General features: G+C 44.6%; 1 protein-coding gene across 1 annotated transcript; it reads left to right on the top strand.

The window, feature by feature from the left end:
* Window positions 1-16328: 16328 nt before the first annotated feature.
* Window positions 16329-17258, top strand: LOC141752738 (olfactory receptor 52N5-like). The gene has a single exon (XM_074610882.1). It carries the CDS (start codon window positions 16329-16331, stop codon window positions 17256-17258), a length of 930 nt encoding a protein of 309 aa, XP_074466983.1.
* The last annotated feature ends 1423 nt before the right edge of the window (window positions 17259-18681 follow it).

Here is an 18681-nt window from a genome sequence, read left to right as displayed (position 1 = left end):
CATCGAGATCAGAACATCCCGGCTGCTGAACCCGAACTACGGCACGTTTGATGTTTTCTACGGGTGTCAAATGACGTCATAGTCTCACGGCAGATCGTGAAATAGTCACGAAATTTAATCTATTTGATTCGTGTTCATAAACATGAATTTCACTTTTTTCTTGTGACTCCCAGCACGACTTTCAACAACACGTTATTTGTGCTTTTTCCTACGAATGTCCAGCAACACGTGACACATGGCTCAATTTCCACTCCGGTCTTTTCAAAATAAAACTGCTTAGTTAGGTTTAGGAAAAGATGGACTTGGTTAGGATTAGGCAACAAACTACTTAGTTAGGTTTAAGAAAAGATGGACTTGGTTAGGTTTAGGCAACAACCTACTTAGTTAGGTTTAAGAAAAGATGGACTTGGTTAGGTTTAGGCAACAACCTACTTAGTTAGGTTTAAGAAAAGATGGACTTGGTTAGGTTTAGGCAACAACCTACTTAGTTAGGTTTAAGAAAAGATAGACTTGGTTAGGTTTAGGCAACAAACTACTTAGTTAGGTTTAAGAAAAGATAGACTTGGTTAGGTTAAGGCAACAAACTACTTAGTTAAGTTTAAGAAAAGATGGACTTGGTTAGGTTTAGGCAACAAACTACTTAGTTAAGTTTAAGAAAAGATGGACTTGGTTAGGTTTAGGCAACAACCTACTTAGTTATGTTTAAGAAAAGATGGACTTGGTTAGGTTTAGGCAACAACCTACTTAGTTATGTTTAAGAAAAGATGGACTTGGTTAGGTTTAGGCAACAACCTACTTAGTTAGGTTTAAGAAAAGATGGACTTGGTTAGGTTTAGGCAACAACCTACTTAGTTATGTTTAAGAAAAGATGGACTTGGTTAGGTTAAGGCAACAAACTACTTAGTTAAGTTTAGGAAAAGATGGCGGTTTGGGTTAAAATAACACCGGAAGTGCCGTAACTTATGTACGGAAGTTACGTGACAAATAAATCCACGTTGACTTCTGGCCTCACACGGGGCACCAACATCGGTCTCCTGGTAAAAATCTGGTATTTTGAGACCCACCCATCCTCCCCGACCTCCTCCCTACTCTGCGTTCACCGCTCTTTATGCTTCCTGGTTCACAACTACGTGGACGGATGACCATCACGTAACAAATGTGAAAGTTGTGTCTCTGTACACTAATCAATACATTAAATTTCGTGACTATTTCACAAACTGCTGTTTGACTGAGCTGTAAATGACGTGATGCTCTGTGTTGCATTTAAGAGTTTAGCATCCAGTTGCACAAAATTATATTTTTCTTCCCCAAGCATCGTTCGTAACGTGTTTCTAGAAACATCTGCGATACAGCATCAAATTCTTACTGATTTGCCAAAGTCAAGTCGACTTCTCTGTAAAGTTGCCATGGTAACGCCATTTCTGCTCAAGAGAATCAACTAGAAACCAAACTAATGGTGTTCTTGTTCTCTAGTGATTTTCTGGTGAATTCTGTTAAAACCAGATTCAGAGAGAAAGAGAAGTCAAAGTGAACCGAGGAAGAGAAACTGCTGTTTGATGAATGTGTCAAAGAAAACAGAGTAAATATAATCTGAATGTGTTGTTGGAATGAGAGAAATAAGAGTCTCCACAGGGTTTTATCTCTCTACAAACACACTTATTGGCACATTTTCATTTAAAAAACTGTCGTATCTTTTGTTGATGGGAACGTGCACACACCTGAAAATTAACTTCAAATGCATCACAAACCAAACATGTTTATTTAAACATCACAGCTTCACATACAGCTGTGAGAAATTGATCTTTTTCTAAGGAGATCTTAAAAGAACTACTAAAGAAAAGGAGACGTTTTATGCAGCTCGATGTTTAATCACATTTGTTTAAAAGAAATGATCTCAAACTAAACTCCACTTCAAGCTGGTTTTAGAACTGTTTCACAAGATGAATATCACCATTAAATGTATTTAATAGATGAATACAACATTTAATAATGTGCCAGGCTTCCATCTGTTTGTGATGATCAAAATGATGAAATAATAGATTTGTTTACATGATGACTGTTTGTCTTATAACTGAACACACATTAATCTCACTATCAGAAACATTTAGTTTGCCTCACGTTTTATATGAATACGAGTGTTATTATCATCAGTCACATTGAAGTTAGTGAATGTACGGAAGCCCTGAAAGGTAACATGTCCAGATGAGTACGCAGATTGGTCACAATTATTCAATAACCAAATTTAATGGATCAGAAATTTGAAAGAAGGTTAAACTTTATTAATCCACAATATTAAACAATAATACTCAACTTTTCATGTTTTGCAGTGTTTGTAGTCTTCACAATGAAAAAAAGAAGAAATGCCATATTTTGTCCCTGTAACTTCTTGTTATACAGTATATCCTGTTTGTGGTGTTGGACATTTGTCAAAAGACATATTTACATATTTACACATCATTGATGCCATAAAACACATTAAAGATTTCTTATTAAAACAGCGGAGCTTTGTGGAGACTTTCTTTTCTTCAGAATTTGTGACATAATTGACCCGGCGGTTTGGAGGCCGATATCGTACATAATGACCTTAATTACACGCTCATTACATACTACATATTTAAGAAATGCCCATCAAGCCAGCTGGCTTGCTCCACCACCGGGGCTCTCTTGGACTTACGTGTTCTGTTTCCTCCTTGTTGGACGATGTTGTAAATTTGTAAATTCGCAAGTTGAAATCGACGTGAAATCTCAGCGAACGGCTTTCGTGATCGCAGGTTTTGAAATTGTTTGCCGACAAATGAAACCAACACACACACATTCATCACACACACTCCTGTGTGGCATACCTCAGACAGGAATCGAACCCACGGCCTCAACGTTGGCGGTCGGCATCTTTACCCACTGAACCATCTCCGGCACCGATCGACACGAAGAACCAGAGAAGAAGAAGAAGAAAGTTCACCTTCATCAACCTGCAGAGAAACAAAGTTCACACACTGAAACTTAAAAAAGCTAATATTTTAAAACGTGTATCTGTCTGTCATCATGATCTAAACCCTGATACACTTTCACAAGTTATTTAATTCATTCATGTTCATTTCTGATTTATGACTATAGAACAACTTGACCCTCAGCGCTGAGCAGCATCTCAGATTAATCTTCAAGTTTCCAGCTTTCAGATGATGTTCACCACTTTCTACTGTTCTAAAATGTTTTATTATTTTGATCATGATTTTGTTGACTCCATGCACTGCTCTTGCTGCTTGTTTTTAATTTATTTTATGTAAAGCACTTTGAACTGCAACTCCTGTATGAAATGTGCTATATAAATAAAGTCTTACTTACTTACTTACTTACTTCTATGTGACATCTACTGTTGACCTGCGATCTCCCCCTAAAGACAACCTGGACCCCCTAAAAGAGACTAAAACGTCTCTATTGTGGGTCTTAGAGGGTTAAATGGGTCAGAACCACCACTGCTAACCAGTCTGTCCTGTATGTTGTGAAGGGCAGTCAGGACCATGTTATAAACACATGCAGACTCATTACTGTAAGAACTCTGAGATTAAAGCCCTCTTGGTCCTGAGTTGTTGTCAGTGTGCTGATGTGGTCCCAGTAGTAACTGGACTCTGCAGTAGTAGATAGAGAGCAGCAGATGGAGCTACAGAACAACACACTGATCCCTGAACACTGCAGACCTCTAACATCACATTCAGTACAAACCTCATTCAGTCCTTAATATGTATACAGTGTGTTATTATATTCTGTCTATGACACATTAAAACATTCCTGTCAATGTGATTTATTACGTCACCAGATGTTAATAAGGCTTATACACAAACCCAGAATTTTGCGTTACCTCATAATACGTTTTGGATTCCCTCTGATCTATAGAGGAAGGCTGAGCTGTATTATGAGACAGTATTATTATTATTATGATATTATATTGTATGTAATAGGCCGCTGCTGTGGTAGCCTATGTATCACTGCAGCTCTTATAGAAAACCAGTTGTCCACACTGTTTGACAGCGTTTTGGCCTTTACTGGAGCTGTGATTGTGGCGTCACTCCCCTTACCCCGTACTTACACTTACTATTCTGAGTGCATAAGTGCGTTCACACTGTGAAGTACGACAAAATGCAGTGCACTCAAAGTACCCGGATGTTGTACTCAAAACGGTCAGATCGTTGAGTGTGGAACGCTGGACACTTTTCACACTCAATTGTCGCCATCTTGGCGACGCAGCGGAAGGGGCGGAGCCACGATCACTATTGGTGAAAATGGCGGCAGATGATGCCCGAGATTTTGCAGGTGCTGAACAACGTACCTTATAGACGTCTATGGGCTATGATTACAGATTAAAACAATACAATACGTAAACATACCGGTGCATTTTCAGCCAACAGGAGGACACATTGTAGACGTAGGCGTTGGAAACGTAATTTCGGCTTTACTTTCATTTTCTGTGTATTCTTGATCAACAAAGCAGGCAGATGTTTTGGCGTGTAGTAGACGGGTAAAACCTGAAGGAGGCAGCAGCAACACAAAGGATGCCAGCTGCCGTAAAACCCCGAAGAAGAACAAGAAGAATAAGAAGAAGAAGAAGAAGAAGAAGATATTTTGGCGGTTAGCAGGTATTTTTGAAATGTTGTCATTTCCGATATGTGCGCCGCAGAGTATTCGATTAGAGACGACCCTACCCTGTTGAATTCACACACTACTCAAGTAAGTACAGCGTGCACACAGTGCACTACATTGAAGTGTACTTCTGGAAGTACGTGGATTGGAGCACACTGAGTGTCTTTCCTTTGGATGTGTCGGTATATTTGACCAATAAACGTGATTATAACTCTGATTGTCCAGGAGCAGGACTACATCACACTATAAACCAACTGGAACTGGACTCTCTGTGCTCTCTTGAATATCAGAGTTTTGCATTTACATAAAACTTTGTTGTGCAGTTAACAACCAAAACACTTTAACTATAAAGTGTTGCATGTTGGGAGCTCAGAGGACGACACCGCCCCCTAGAGGTCCACCAGTGTTCCAGTTACCACAGCAGCCAGTAATGAGTGTTAATGTTTCTCATTAATGAGGTCCACTGTGACACTTATCTTAACAGTTCCTGATGGTAATTAGCCCTCTGGGAGCAAAGAGAGAAGCCCAGTAATAGATGTTTATCAGACACTGATAACAGGCGCTAATGAAAGCTCCTGGGATCTATGGGGATCTCCAGGGATCTACACTTCACTGTCAACGCATGATGAAACTTCAGATTTTCCAGCATACTTTGGTCCACAGCAAGAAAACTCAACAACTACTGACCAGATTCTGATGAAATTCAGACATTCATGGTCCTAAACTAACCTTTCCTCTACTGCCATCGTTTGACATTTGAACATAAAAACATATCATGATCTAAAAGACGGACTACCATGAAACTTCACTGAGCACTCACAACTTTAATCACTCCATAAAACACAGTATGACCCTTCAACGTCCCAATGAAGAAAAGAACTGGTCCATAAAGAAGTGGCTGTCCCAGTTCGGTGTGGAAGAACTCGACAGATCCCGGAGCTCAAACCCATCCAACACCTTTAGTAGGAACCAGAACACCGACTGACAAACAAGCTGCCAAGTCTTTTGGAAAGCCTTTCCAGAACTCACATTTATAATGTGATAAAAAGGATGGATAAAAGGATGGATAATAGGATGGATAATAGGATGGATAATAGGATGGATAATAGGATGGATAATAGGATGGATAATAGGATGGATAAAAGGATGGATAATAGGATGGATAAAAGGATGGATAATAGGATGGATAATAGGATGGATAATAGGATGGATAAAAGGATGGATAATAGGATGGATAATAGGATGGATAAAAGGTTGGCTGGTCTGAAGGCTGGAGTCTCTCCAGAGAAAGGGAGCGTCTCCCTGTCCGTCGGCCCCTGAACGCCTCACTGCAGCTTTTAATTCTATTAACCTGCAGGTCACCGAGACACCTGGGAGCTCCGAGGCCTCCAGGACTCTCATTACAGCCCAACAGTTATAACACAGGTATACAAGGACCGCACACATACTGAAGCTCTGAACTACGGCCTGTTACCAACAGAAGACGGCCCGCCTGCCTCTTTAAGATTCCTGCTCTGCTCAGTTTGCCATGCTAACCCAGAGTAAACAAGTTTAGTGCCAGACACTACGACCAAAGTCTGCCAGCTAACTTTACAAGTTATTACAAGTTAGTGCCAAGCTGCGACCAGCAAGGAGGGCATCTTATGCCACCGGTACCAACTCTCCCCGCCTGGCTCTTCCATCTTCAACAGATTGAATCTCCAGTTAATAAAGAATCCCCTTTTTCCTTCCATGGACATGGTAAAGTAACTGGGCCTACCTTAGCACAGAATTGGAACAGCAATGGCTCATGGCTAAGCAAGACTGTTTAACTTTAACCCTTCTGTCAATGCACATAGTGACTTGATTTAATGCTATTCACTGAGGGTGCTTCCACATCAGGGACCCGGGCCCGGATCCGAGTACACTTGTCCCCAAAGTCCAGTTTGTTGACTAGTGTGAACGCTGCGTACCGTACTCGGGTACGGTTCGTCAATCCGTCCTCGAGTACACTTGAAAAGGTGGTCTGGAGTTCAGTTTCATGTGTACTCGGGTACGGTTCGCATCAGGTGTGAAAACCAAACGTACCAAAACACGGAAGTGGACTGCTATTTAACGTGAGTAACGTTAGCAGTCAGCGAGTAGTTGTGAAAGTGCAGGCTGTTTTCAACGTCGCCGGTCTCTTCCTCAAGATGTGACTGATGTGTTGGTGTTATCTCAGCAGGACTTTCTTCAGTTTGGCGTGGTTCAAATCCCCGACCACAATAAAAGCAGCCTTCGGCCGTGAGGTCTCGGTCCTCGTCTAGTGCTTGGGGTGGTGGTCTGTACACCGCTGTGAGAACAACCGATGTAAACTCCCTTGGGAGATAATAAGGATGTCATTCGATCATATTTTGCTCTAGATTAGAGGAACAGTCCGTAGATATGATCTCCACATCTGAGCAGCACTTGTTGTTGATCATGAAGCAGACGCCCCCCTGCTCTTTCCAGAAGTTATTGTCGGGTCCTGGCGGTGAATGGAGAGCTCCTCTGGGACAATGGTTGAGTCTGGGATGTAGGGGTCGAGTTTAGGATGTAGGGGTCGAGTCTGGGATGTAGGGGTCGAGTCTAGGATGTAGGGGTCGAGTCTGGGATGTAGGGGTCGAGTTTAGGATGTAGGTGTCGAGTCTGGGATGTAGGGGTCGAGTCTAGGATGTAGGGGTCGAGTTTAGGATGTAGGTGTCGAGTCTGGGATGTAGGGGTCGAGTCTAGGATGTAGGGGTCGAGTCTGGGATGTAGGGGTCGAGTTTAGGATGTAGGTGTCGAGTCTGGGATGTAGGGGTCGAGTCTAGGATGTAGGTGTCGAGTCTGGGATGTAGGGGTCGAGTTTAGGATGTAGGGGTCGAGTTTAGGATGTAGGGGTCGAGTCTGGGATGTAGGGGTCGAGTTTAGGATGTAGGTGTCGAGTCTGGGATGTAGGGGTCGAGTTTAGGATGTAGGGGTCGAGTCTAGGATGTGAGGGGTCGAGTCTGGGATGTAGGGGTCGAGTCTAGGATGTAGGGGTCGAGTCTGGGATGTAGGGGTCGAGTCTGGGATGTAGGGGTCGAGTCTAGGATGTGAGGGGTCGAGTCTGGGATGTAGGGGTCGAGTCTAGGATGTAGGTGTCGAGCCACATCTGCGTGGAAACCTCAGCGTTACAGTTCTTAATCCTGCTCCTGAGTTCATCCAGTTTATTATCCAGTGACTGGACATTAGCTAGAAGGATACTCGGCAGAGGAGGTCTGTTTTCACGTTTCCTCTGCCTGTCATGTTATCATCTTGGCAGTCTAGTGTTTCCTTGTGTTTCCTCTGTTTCCCTGCCCTTTTGTCTCCTGTGTGTTTTTCCCTGTTTGTCTAGTCTGTCAGTGTGTTGGGAGGTGTGGCCTTCCTCCTCCTTCTCCTCCTGGGCGGGCACTGCTGGAGCAGCTGAAAACAATCAACCAATCATCACACACACCTGCAGTATATCTACCCCGGTCTTCCTGCCACTCATCGCCAGATCGCTCCGTCACCCACAGTGGTACATGACATATTCAGGCTCCCTTATATCTTGGTTTTTGGACTTGCTCATGCTCGTGTTGTTTTTTGGATTTTTGGATTCACACTGTTTTTGTCCTTTGTTCAGGTCTGTTCACCTGTCAGCTGTTGCTGCTTCCTGGAACCAACCTGCCTGCTCACTCCTGCACGCTGCTCCTCCTCGACCTGGATCCTTACCTCCAGGAACTCCAGCCCCTGTTCACAGTTCCAATTTATATTATTGTAATAAATTTATATTTATTACACCTTCAAGAGACTTGTGTTTTGTGCCTGCAATTGAGTCCACGCTTTTGTGAACAAGATCATAACAGAACGATCTGGCCCTAACAATGGACTCAGCAGACACAAATGCATTTCAGAAGGCTGTTTCCAGCCATGATATTTTGTTAGGAGAACATCACCAGTTACTTCAGGGTTTATTGGAGACCCAACAAGCCTTAGGTAACCAAATGTCTCAGATGGGAAAATGTTTGGAGATAATTTCAGGCCAATTAGCCCCATCCCCCGCTCTGCCTCCTCCTCCTCCGCCTCAGCCACTCAGAGGATCACCTGTTCCCCCACCTGAACCATATGCCGGTGATTTGGGGAGATGCAAAGGATTCCAGCTCCAATGTTCTCTGGTTTTTTCCCGACAACCAGTCACCTTCACGACAGACCAGGCCAAGGTAGCGTATGTTACAGGACTGTTAAGAGGGAGAGCACTGGACTGGGCTGAAGCAATGTTGGGAGGAGGAGGGATAAATTCTGTGTCCTATGATTGTTTCATGAGTGAGATGAAGAAGGTTTTTGATCACCCTGTATGTATTGGAGACGCTGCTAAACGTTTGCTTAACATACGACAGAGTCAAAGAAGTGTGGCGGAGTATTCTGTGGACTTCCGGATTCTGGCTGCGGAGGCTGGATGGAATGACGAGGCATTAAAAGGAGTTTTTCTACACGGGTTGTGTGAGCAGTTAAAGGATGAACTTGCTGTCCGTGATGATACTAACTCCCTTGATGCTCTTATTGATCTGTCTATAAGACTGGACAACCGTATGCGGGAGAGACGCCGGGAGAAGAACTACAAATCCCACACTCCCATGAACTCTTTTGCTGTTACTCCGGTCCCAGCTCCTCTGCTCACTCTGATGAACCCATGCAGGTGGGTCGGGCTAAGCTCACTCCCGCTGAACGTCAGAGACGGATCCGAGCGGGTGAGTGTATCTACTGTGGTCAAGTCGGACATTTCCTTGCTGCATGTCCTCTCCGCCCAAAAGAGCGGGCTCACCAGTAGCTGTGGGGATACTGGTGAGTAAGACTGATGTCCCCATCAACACTAGACCTCGTACTCAAATACATGCTAAACTGTGTATGAGTAACATGTCTTTGCCCTTGTTAGCGTTGATTGATTCCGGTGCAGAGCAGAGTTTTCTAGATGCTGAGTTAGTCTCTCAGGCTGGCATCAGCATTGAACCTCTTGAGTCTCCTGTCAGAGTCTGTGCCTTAGACGGCAGGTCCTTAGCATTAGTAACTCACCGCACTGAGCCGCTTTCTCTCATTCTGTCTGGTAACCACCGTGAGCTAATACAATTTTTAGTTTTTTCTGCCCCTATGACTCCTCTTGTTCTCGGACACCCGTGGTTAAAGCTACACAACCCCCAGATCGACTGGTCGACCAGTAAGATTATGGGATGGAGTAGTTTTTGTCATTCCTCGTGCCTGCAGTCTGCATTACCACCTGTAGATATCAGTGTTGCCCCTCCGCCCTGTGTTCCTCCTGACTTGTCTACTGTGCCCCCTGAATATCATGAGGTCGGTGAGGTGTTCAGTAAGGAGAGAGCATTATCCTTACCACCTCATCGTCCGTATGATTGTGCTATTGAGCTGCTACCTGGTACCACTCTGCCTTCGAGTCGCCTGTACAACCTGTCACGTCCTGAGAGAGGTGCTATGGAGACCTACATAAATGACTCTCTAGCTGCAGGCATCATCAGACCTTCCTCTTCGCCTCTAGGGGCGGGATTCTTTTTTGTAAGCAAGAAAGACAAGACTCTCCGCCCGTGTATTGATTTTCGAGGATTAAACAATATCACGGTGAAGAACAAATACCCTCTGCCATTAATCAGCTCTGCTTTTGTACCTCTACAGGGAGCTACCGTCTTCAGCAAGCTAGATTTACGGAACGCGTACCATCTGGTACGGATTCGAGAGGGAGATGAATGGAAGACAGCATTCAACACACCACTGGGTCACTTTGAGTACTTAGTGATGCCTTTTGGACTAACTAATGCTCCTGCAGTGTTTCAAGCACTGGTTAATGATGTTTTGAGAGATTTTTTGGACCGGTTTGTGTTTGTCTACTTGGATGACATTTTGATTTTTTCCTCTGATCTCGCAGAACATCAGCTTCATGTGCACCAAGTGCTCCAGAGACTACTGGAGAACAAGCTGTTTGTGAAAGCGGAGAAGTGCGAGTTTCATGTCAGCTCTGTTGGATTCCTCGGTTACATCATTGAGAGTGGGCAGGTGAGGCCGGATCCGGACAAGATCAAGGCGGTGGCAGAGTGGCCCGAACCTTCCTCCAGAAAGCTCTTGCAGCGCTTTCTTGGATTCGCTAACTTCTACCGCCGGTTCATCCGAGATTACAGCAGAATTGCTGCTCCACTGACCAAGCTCACATCCCCCGCTGCTCCTTTTCGCTGGACTCCTGAGGCGGACCAGGCGTTTGCCTTATTAAAGGACCGCTTTACGTCCGCACCCATCCTGGTGCAACCTGACTCTTCTCTTCAGTATGTCGTGGAGGTTGATGCCTCGGACATTGGTGTGGGAGCTGTCCTCTCCCAACGCTCCAGACCAGATAAGAAGCTACATCCCTGTGCTTTCTTCTCTCGACGCCTGTCTCCAGCTGAAAGCAACTACGACGTGGGAAATCGTGAGCTGTTGGCAGTGAAGTTGGCCCTGGAGGAATGGAGACACTGGTTGGAGGGTTCGGAGATTCCGTTTATTGTATGGACTGATCACAAGAATCTTGCCTACATCCAGCCAGCCAAACGACTGAATTCCCGCCAGGCTCGGTGGGCTTTATTCTTTGGTCGATTCAACTTCACCCTTACTTACCGTCCTGGTTCCAAGAACATCAAGCCTGACGCGTTATCCCGGCAGTTTTCATCAGAGGAGTCACCTAGTGTTTCAGACACCATTCTGCCGGCAGCCTTGGTGGTGGGGACGTTAACCTGGGAGGTTGAGTCAGCGGTTCGGGAGGCTCAACGTGAAGAACCGGATCCAGGTACTGGCCCCGCTAATCGAATGTTTGTTCCTGTGTCAGTTCGCTCCCAGGTCCTGCAGTGGGGACACGTTTCCCGGTTCGCTTGCCATCCTGGGATGAGTAGGACTTTGTCACTCCTCAGACGACACTTCTGGTGGGCCACAATGGAGAGGGACGTCAAGGAATACGTCCTCGCCTGCACAGACTGTGCCCGGGGAAAGACATCTCATCGGCCGCCTGTGGGGTTGCTCCGCCCATTACCCATACCTGGTCGCCCTTGGTCCCACATCGCCTTGGACTTTGTCACTGGTCTTCCTCCTTCTAATGGTAAGACAGTGATACTCACCATTGTTGATCGGTTCTCCAAGGCCGTTCATTTCATTGGTCTTCCCAAGCTTCCTTCAGCACATGAGACAGCTGAACTCCTGACTAATCATGTTTTTCGTCTGCATGGTATTCCTGTGGACATCGTCTCAGACCGTGGTCCTCAGTTCATCTCTCAGGTTTGGAAGTCTTTTTGTCAAGCCCTTGGAGCCACTGTCAGTCTGTCTTCTGGTTTCCACCCTCAGACGAATGGACAGTCAGAGAGGGCTAATCAGGATTTGGAATCCGCCATACGTTGTGTCGCTGCTATTAATCCATCTTCTTGGAGTTCACAATTATGTTGGATTGAATATGCGCATAATTCTCTCTCTTCTGCTGCCACTGGTGTTTCTCCTTTTGAGGCCTCCCTAGGTTATCAGCCTCCACTGTTTCCAGCACAAGAGGAGGAGTTGGCTGTGCCATCTGTGCAGCACCACCTTCGACGCTGCCGCAAGGTTTGGAAGGAGACTATGGCTGCTTTACTTCGTACGGCTGAGAGAAACAAGAGGATCGCGGATCATCACAGGACCCCGGCTCCTGTCTACATCCCAGGTCAGAGAGTTTGGTTGTCCTCCAGAGACATTCCTTTGAAAACTGACTCCAGAAAACTGGCTCCCCGTTTCATTGGACCATTTGAGATTGAGAGAATTATTAACCCTTCCACTGTCAGACTCATCCTGCCAAAGTCTCTAAGGATTCATCCATCGTTTCACGTTTCCCAGCTGAAACCGGTTCTCACCAGTCCTCTGGTCCCTCCGACCAATCCCCCTCCTCCCGCCCGGATCATTGACAATCAGCCGGCTTATACGGTCAGACGACTGATGGATGTTAGACGCCGAGGCCGGGGCTTTCAGTATCTGGTGGACTGGGAGGGATACGGCCCAGAGGAGCGCTCCTGGGTACCTCGTTCCCGCATCCTGGATGCTGACATGGTTCGGGAGTTTCATCAGGCTCATCCGGATAAACCTGGAAGATCGCCTGGAGGCTCTCGTTGAGGGGGAGGTACTGTCATGTTATCATCTTGGCAGTCTAGTGTTTCCTTGTGTTTCCTCTGTTTCCCTGCCCTTTTGTCTCCTGTGTGTTTTTCCCTGTTTGTCTAGTCTGTCAGTGTGTTGGGAGGTGTGGCCTTCCTCCTCCTCCTCCTCCTCTGGGCGGGCACTGCTGGAGCAGCTGAAAACAATCAACCAATCATCACACACACCTGCAGTATATCTACCCCGGTCTTCCTGCCACTCATCGCCAGATCGCTCCGTCACCCACAGTGGTACATGACATATTCAGGCTCCCTTATATCTTGGTTTTTGGACTTGCTCATGCTCGTGTGTTTTTTGGGGATTTTTGGATTCACACTGTTTTTGTCCTTTGTTCAGGTCTGTTCACCTGTCAGCTGTTGCTGCTTCCTGGAACCAACCTGCCTGCTCACTCCTGCACGCTGCTCCTCCTCGACCTGGATCCTTACCTCCAGGAACTCCAGCCCCTGTTCACAGTTCCAATTTATATTATTGTAATAAATTTATATTTATTACACCTTCAAGAGACTTGTGTTTTGTGCCTGCAATTGAGTCCACGCTTTTGTGAACAAGATCATAACACTGCCGGACTAAGACTCCGGCCCGATGACCTCGCTTCCTTTGTCTCCTCCATTTCCCAGGTACAGCAACAGGTAATCCCAGAAAAAAATGCTAAGATTAGACAACACAAATTGAGAGAAGTTGAATAAAGTTGACATGAAAACATCCAGGTTAATTGGCCGTGTAGAGATGAAGGCCCTACATACGTGATGTAAGTTCACTACGTACGTTCAGTACGTAAGTAAGTTCAAATAAGTCAACTCTGACTTTTGGTTTCCTACGGGACACCAACAGTCTCCAGGGTGAAAGTCCTGTTGCTTTTTTGTAACCCGACTTCCTCTTTTGCTCCCGCCGTAACAACGGCAACGTAAAGTTTGACACGTAAGGCCACTGACCAAGCTGCCGTATTTGACAACTTGGGAGTAACAACGAGCTGTCCGTGCAAACATCAAATCTGGAATATGATCAAATCTAATATTAGGCAACATAAGCTGAGAGAAGTTGAATAAAGTTGACATGGAAACAGGTTAATTGTCCGTGGAGGGATGAAGGCCCTCAGGGTTGCGAGGGACCTATACGGCACCGAGATGACCAGAAAGGCTCCTGATTGGAGAACCAGGCGGCTCAGTCATCTTATAAAGAGTGTCTGGTAGTCCAGCTCTGGTCTGGCTGGAGGAGGTTCACGTCAGTAGAGGTAAACCTGACACACACACAGTCTCTCTGTTGATTTACACTGTTCACTGAAGACTGACTGAAACACTGAAATGTAAATGTTGATGAACTAGATGAACTGTAATCTGTCAAAGGTTTTGTTCTTATTTTAAAGGACTGAAATGAAGAATGCATTAGAGATGTTGTGCATAAAAGAGAGATGATATATTGTTTGACAAGGTAAAAACATTATATACAGGGTAAACTACAGTGTTTATATTACACCGTAGCTTCTGGGAGAGCCCTGTTGTTCATGTTACTGTACTCCGTTAGTTTCATCTATAGGGATTATTTGCAGAAAAACACAATGATTGATTACTTCAATATTTGCTTTGCTTTGTCATCAGTAGTTTTAATGCTGTATTATAAGCTGCTTACAGCTAGTGTTGGGAAGTTAAACTCTCCTCCTGATGATTTGTTGTTCAGTGTCTCTTTATCAGAGACAACAGGCTGCGTCCCTTCAGGTTTCGTAGCGTCGTGCTTTAGAGCGCTCTATTCTCACTGCCGTGTCCAAAACAAACTGAAACATGATACGGGGTCAGTGTATCTTTTGATTTTCCTTTCACAAACAGATATTAAAAAACAAAAAAGTTGTGGTTATTTGATTTTCATTTTAAAATACAAAAATGAATATTGAAATAAAGACGTTTTTCTTTATCAGGGTCACAAAGGGATGAACTAAACTTAAAAAATGGGTTGATTTTCATTTTCTAATTCTAAAAAAATAAAATAAAATCACTAGAAGACAGAATATTGAAAAACGCCTGTTTTTCAATATTCTGCGACCGGAAGTTGCCGTTTACAAAGTAAGAGTGCGTATGAGGACGGTGCTGTGACATGACTGCAGAAAGTCATGTCTTCTTCCCTGAGACACTCTTTTATTGTTTCTATAAACTACGTTCTGATCCGTGTCCATCACCTTCAGTTACACAGCAGCACCGTGCTTCTTCTTCTCTCATGTCACAGCACCGTCCTCATACAAGCTCTTACTTTCATATTCTGTCTTCTAGTGATTTTATTTGTCATCGTGCATGCAGAACTGTCAGAAAGCATCAATAAGAGGAATCGATAGTCATGGAGGCATGAGAAGTCAAAGAATCGGACAACTAGGGTTCTCTATTCCCTCTCTGCCAAAGTGCCGGATGTCCTGATGATTCCACCCGCCACTGCCAACACTTTACCCACAGACTGAATACAGATTCACAAGAAAAACATCTGTATTAAACTCTTCAACTTCTGCTTTTAAAGTTACTGTGAGGAACTTTGAACTGGTTCTGGAACAGTCTCAGTGTGATACTGACGCCTCTATGTGACCTACATGAGGAAACCAGACCATCATAGTTGTTACCTCCTTCCTAAAGGCCGAGGAAGGAGGTTATGTTTTCGCCGGTGTTGGTTTGTCTGTCTGTCTGTCCGTCTGTCCGTTAGCAGGATTACTCCAAAAGTCCACTATGGATTTGAATGAAATGTTTTGGAGTGGGGGGGTGCGTAGCACAATCCATTAGATTTTAGTGGCGATCCTGATCATGATCCGGATTCAGGAATTTTTTTAAGAATTGCGATCAGCCTGAGCATTAAGACCACGGGGTAGAACACATGCACAGTGTAGCTGATGACGCGTTGATGACGCCTGACCCAACCTCCTTCTGAGAGCAGAGAGATACGTGTGTGGATGTGGATGTGTGGAGCTGCTGGCCGTCCGCGGTGAGAAAGAACAAACGGTTGCTGGAGGCCGAGGCCGTCTTGCTGAATGTTCTCTATTGTTCTATATTCAGATAGACTAATATATCTAGAAGATACTTTATACTGTAATGGCAATTTTCATATCTGCAGTTTAACACTGTACCTTTAGATAATCTCAGGGCCTCACATGTTCATCTTCGTCACCATAGGACAGTGACCTGACATTTTAGATCTCTGTAACTGCAAACAACAGATTGGTGAAATACTTGTTATGTCTTGTGATGCTCTGTTGTCTGCTGTGTGCTGACGCATTGATACACTTTCTATCCTTCTCTTCTTTTCTTCTTTGCACTTATCTTCGTGTTATGCTTTAAATGTATAAATACTGACTACTCTTTGTATTCAGGTGGCTGTGCTCGTGAGTGAGTCCATCTGCAGTCCATCTGCAGATGTTTTAGTTATTAATGTATGCCTTTTTATTAAATTCACTGAAAGACAAGTTGTTACGTTGGTTTGTGTCTTGTTTTAACAGAAACTGCCACCACAATACTCATGTTGTCTCCTTGTTGCTTTCCTCCCGCTGCAGTATGGACAACAAAACTCTCAACATGGATGTTCTGCTCCTGGAGGGGTTAAAGGTCAACCCGCAGTCCTCTGTTCCAGCCTTCGTCCTCCTCCTCCTCATCTACATCTTCATCATGGTATCCAACATCGGCCTGGCGGTGCTGATCTTCATGGAGAGCAGCCTCCACCAGCCCATGTACCTGCTCTTCTGCAACATGAGTATTAACGATGTGTTCGGGGCGACGACCATCATCCCTCGCTTGTTACGGGACATCTTCACTCCGATCACGGAGCGGTACATTCATTACTACGAGTGTGTCATTCAGGCTTTCTGCGCTCACTTTCACGCAGGCAGCACACACACCGTGCTCATGATCATGGCCTTCGACCGCTACGTGGCCATCTGCAACCCGCTGCGATACGCCACCATCATGACCAACCGGATGGTGGTGAAGCTGTCGGTGCTGGCCTGGGGTGTAGCTTTCTTGTTGGTGGGGATCCTCGTGGGCCTCAGCGTCCGCCTGTCGCGCTGCAGGTGGACGATATTCAACCCGTTCTGCGACAACGCCTCCTTGTTCAAGCTGTCGTGTGAAAGCGTCCTCATCAATAACATCTACGGCCTCGGCTACACGGTGGTCCTGATGGGCTCCTCCGTCGGCAGCGTGACGCTCACCTACCTGAAGATCGCCGTGGTGTGTCTGAGCAGTAAGAACAAGGCGCTGAACAGCCGGGCGCTGCAGACCTGCGCCTCCCACCTGGCCGTGTACATCATCATTTTTGTGTCGTGCGGCGTCATCGTCGTCTTCCATCGTTTCCCTCACTTATCAGACCTCAGGAAGCTGGCGTCCATCCTGTTGCACGTGGTTCCTCCCGCCATGAACCCTATCATCTACGGACTGCAGATCAAAGCCATCAGACAGAAAATGTTCATAATGTTCACCAGGAGTACATGAGGTGGAACGACTCAACACTGAACTGAATGTAAATAACTGTTAATAAAATGATTACACTTACTGAAATTAAAACTCCTAACTCTCTGTCTCTCTGTCTCGCTGAAATCTTCCTCTTCAAATGTATTTCACTTCTCTAAACATCCATTCAGTCACAATTAACTGAAGTAATGATGATGTATATTCTTATTTAGAGTTTGACTTGCATGTTTCTCAACTGATTTGACTTGATAAGACGACCTGCTGCGTTCACAAACTGATGTCGGATTTGAACAAATCACACAAACAAGACATCCAAACTGTGAATAAGACTAAATGAAACTGACATTTAATGCAAATGAACATGTATGTTAAGCTTTGCTAACATATGTTCTAATAACAGGAAGTTGTTGACATAAGAAATGAAACCAAAGCAAGTTCAAATAATCAGAAGCTGTAGATCAAAACCTTTATAACCTTTATAAACCCTTTATATGAATCACTTTGGTAAGATGTTGCCAGCCCACATGTAGATATTCTATATACGCATATTTTACGTCCCAAGAGATCTTAAACAGGAATTCGTGTGCACACTAATGCCTCAGTTAATCTTACATCATATGTTTTAATCTACTGAAAGTGTATCACACCTTTAAACGTTGATTCTGAACCATACATAGATTGAATCCTTTTTACTGTTACACATGCTGAGAACATCTAGAATTACGTTCATGATAATGAACTCTGTTTACATTTCACTTAGTTTCACGTGGTTTAAGTTGAATTCTGTCTATTATGTTGGTAACTTCTATCTGAGAGACAGCAGCCTGTTTCAGCCTGTTTCAGTCTGTTTCAGTCTGTTTCAGCCTGTTTCAGCCTGTTTCAGCCTGTTTCAGCCTGTTTCAGTCTGTTTCAGCCTGTTTCAGCCTGTTTCAGCCTGTTTCAGCCTGTTTCAGTCTGTTTCAGCCTGTTTCAGCCTGTTTCAGTCTGTTTCAGCCTGTTTCAGCCTGTTTCAGTCTGTTTCAGCCTGTTTCAGTCTGTTTCAGCCTGTTTCAGTCTGTTTCAGCGACCTCTCGCTCTTCTCTGTTGCTCTCATTTGGACTGACTGTTTGATATGTTGAGATGAATCTTATCCCTTCATTTACTGTGTAATAAGCACACATATATATCTACATATATAGACCTGTCTGTTGTAGTGTTTCATAAACCTACATGTTATGATAACAAGGTTTATCTATGTTGGGAATTGGGATTCATTTGAATTCAACAGATCAGGTTTTATTCAGTGGTTTATATCATCTGAATGTTTGGTACCGTTCTGCAGCGGATGAAATCCAGATGTCTAATAGTATTAAACTATCTAGTATCTAAACTTTAAGTACAGATGGGAGAGGTCAGCTGGACACACCAGTGACACCAGACCCAGAACAGAGACCCATAACACTAC

The sequence above is a fragment of the Sebastes fasciatus genome, chromosome 16 (genome assembly GCF_043250625.1).
Source record: "Sebastes fasciatus isolate fSebFas1 chromosome 16, fSebFas1.pri, whole genome shotgun sequence".
NCBI lineage: Eukaryota > Metazoa > Chordata > Actinopteri > Perciformes > Sebastidae > Sebastes > Sebastes fasciatus.
Note: the sequence above shows the minus strand (reverse complement) of the source record. Positions and strands in the feature narration are given on the sequence as shown.

Excerpts from the sequence above, each read along its gene's own strand:
- LOC141752738 (XM_074610882.1), top strand. The coding sequence starts at position 16,329 with ATGGACAACAAAACTCTCAACATGGATGTTCTGCTCCTGGAGGGGTTA.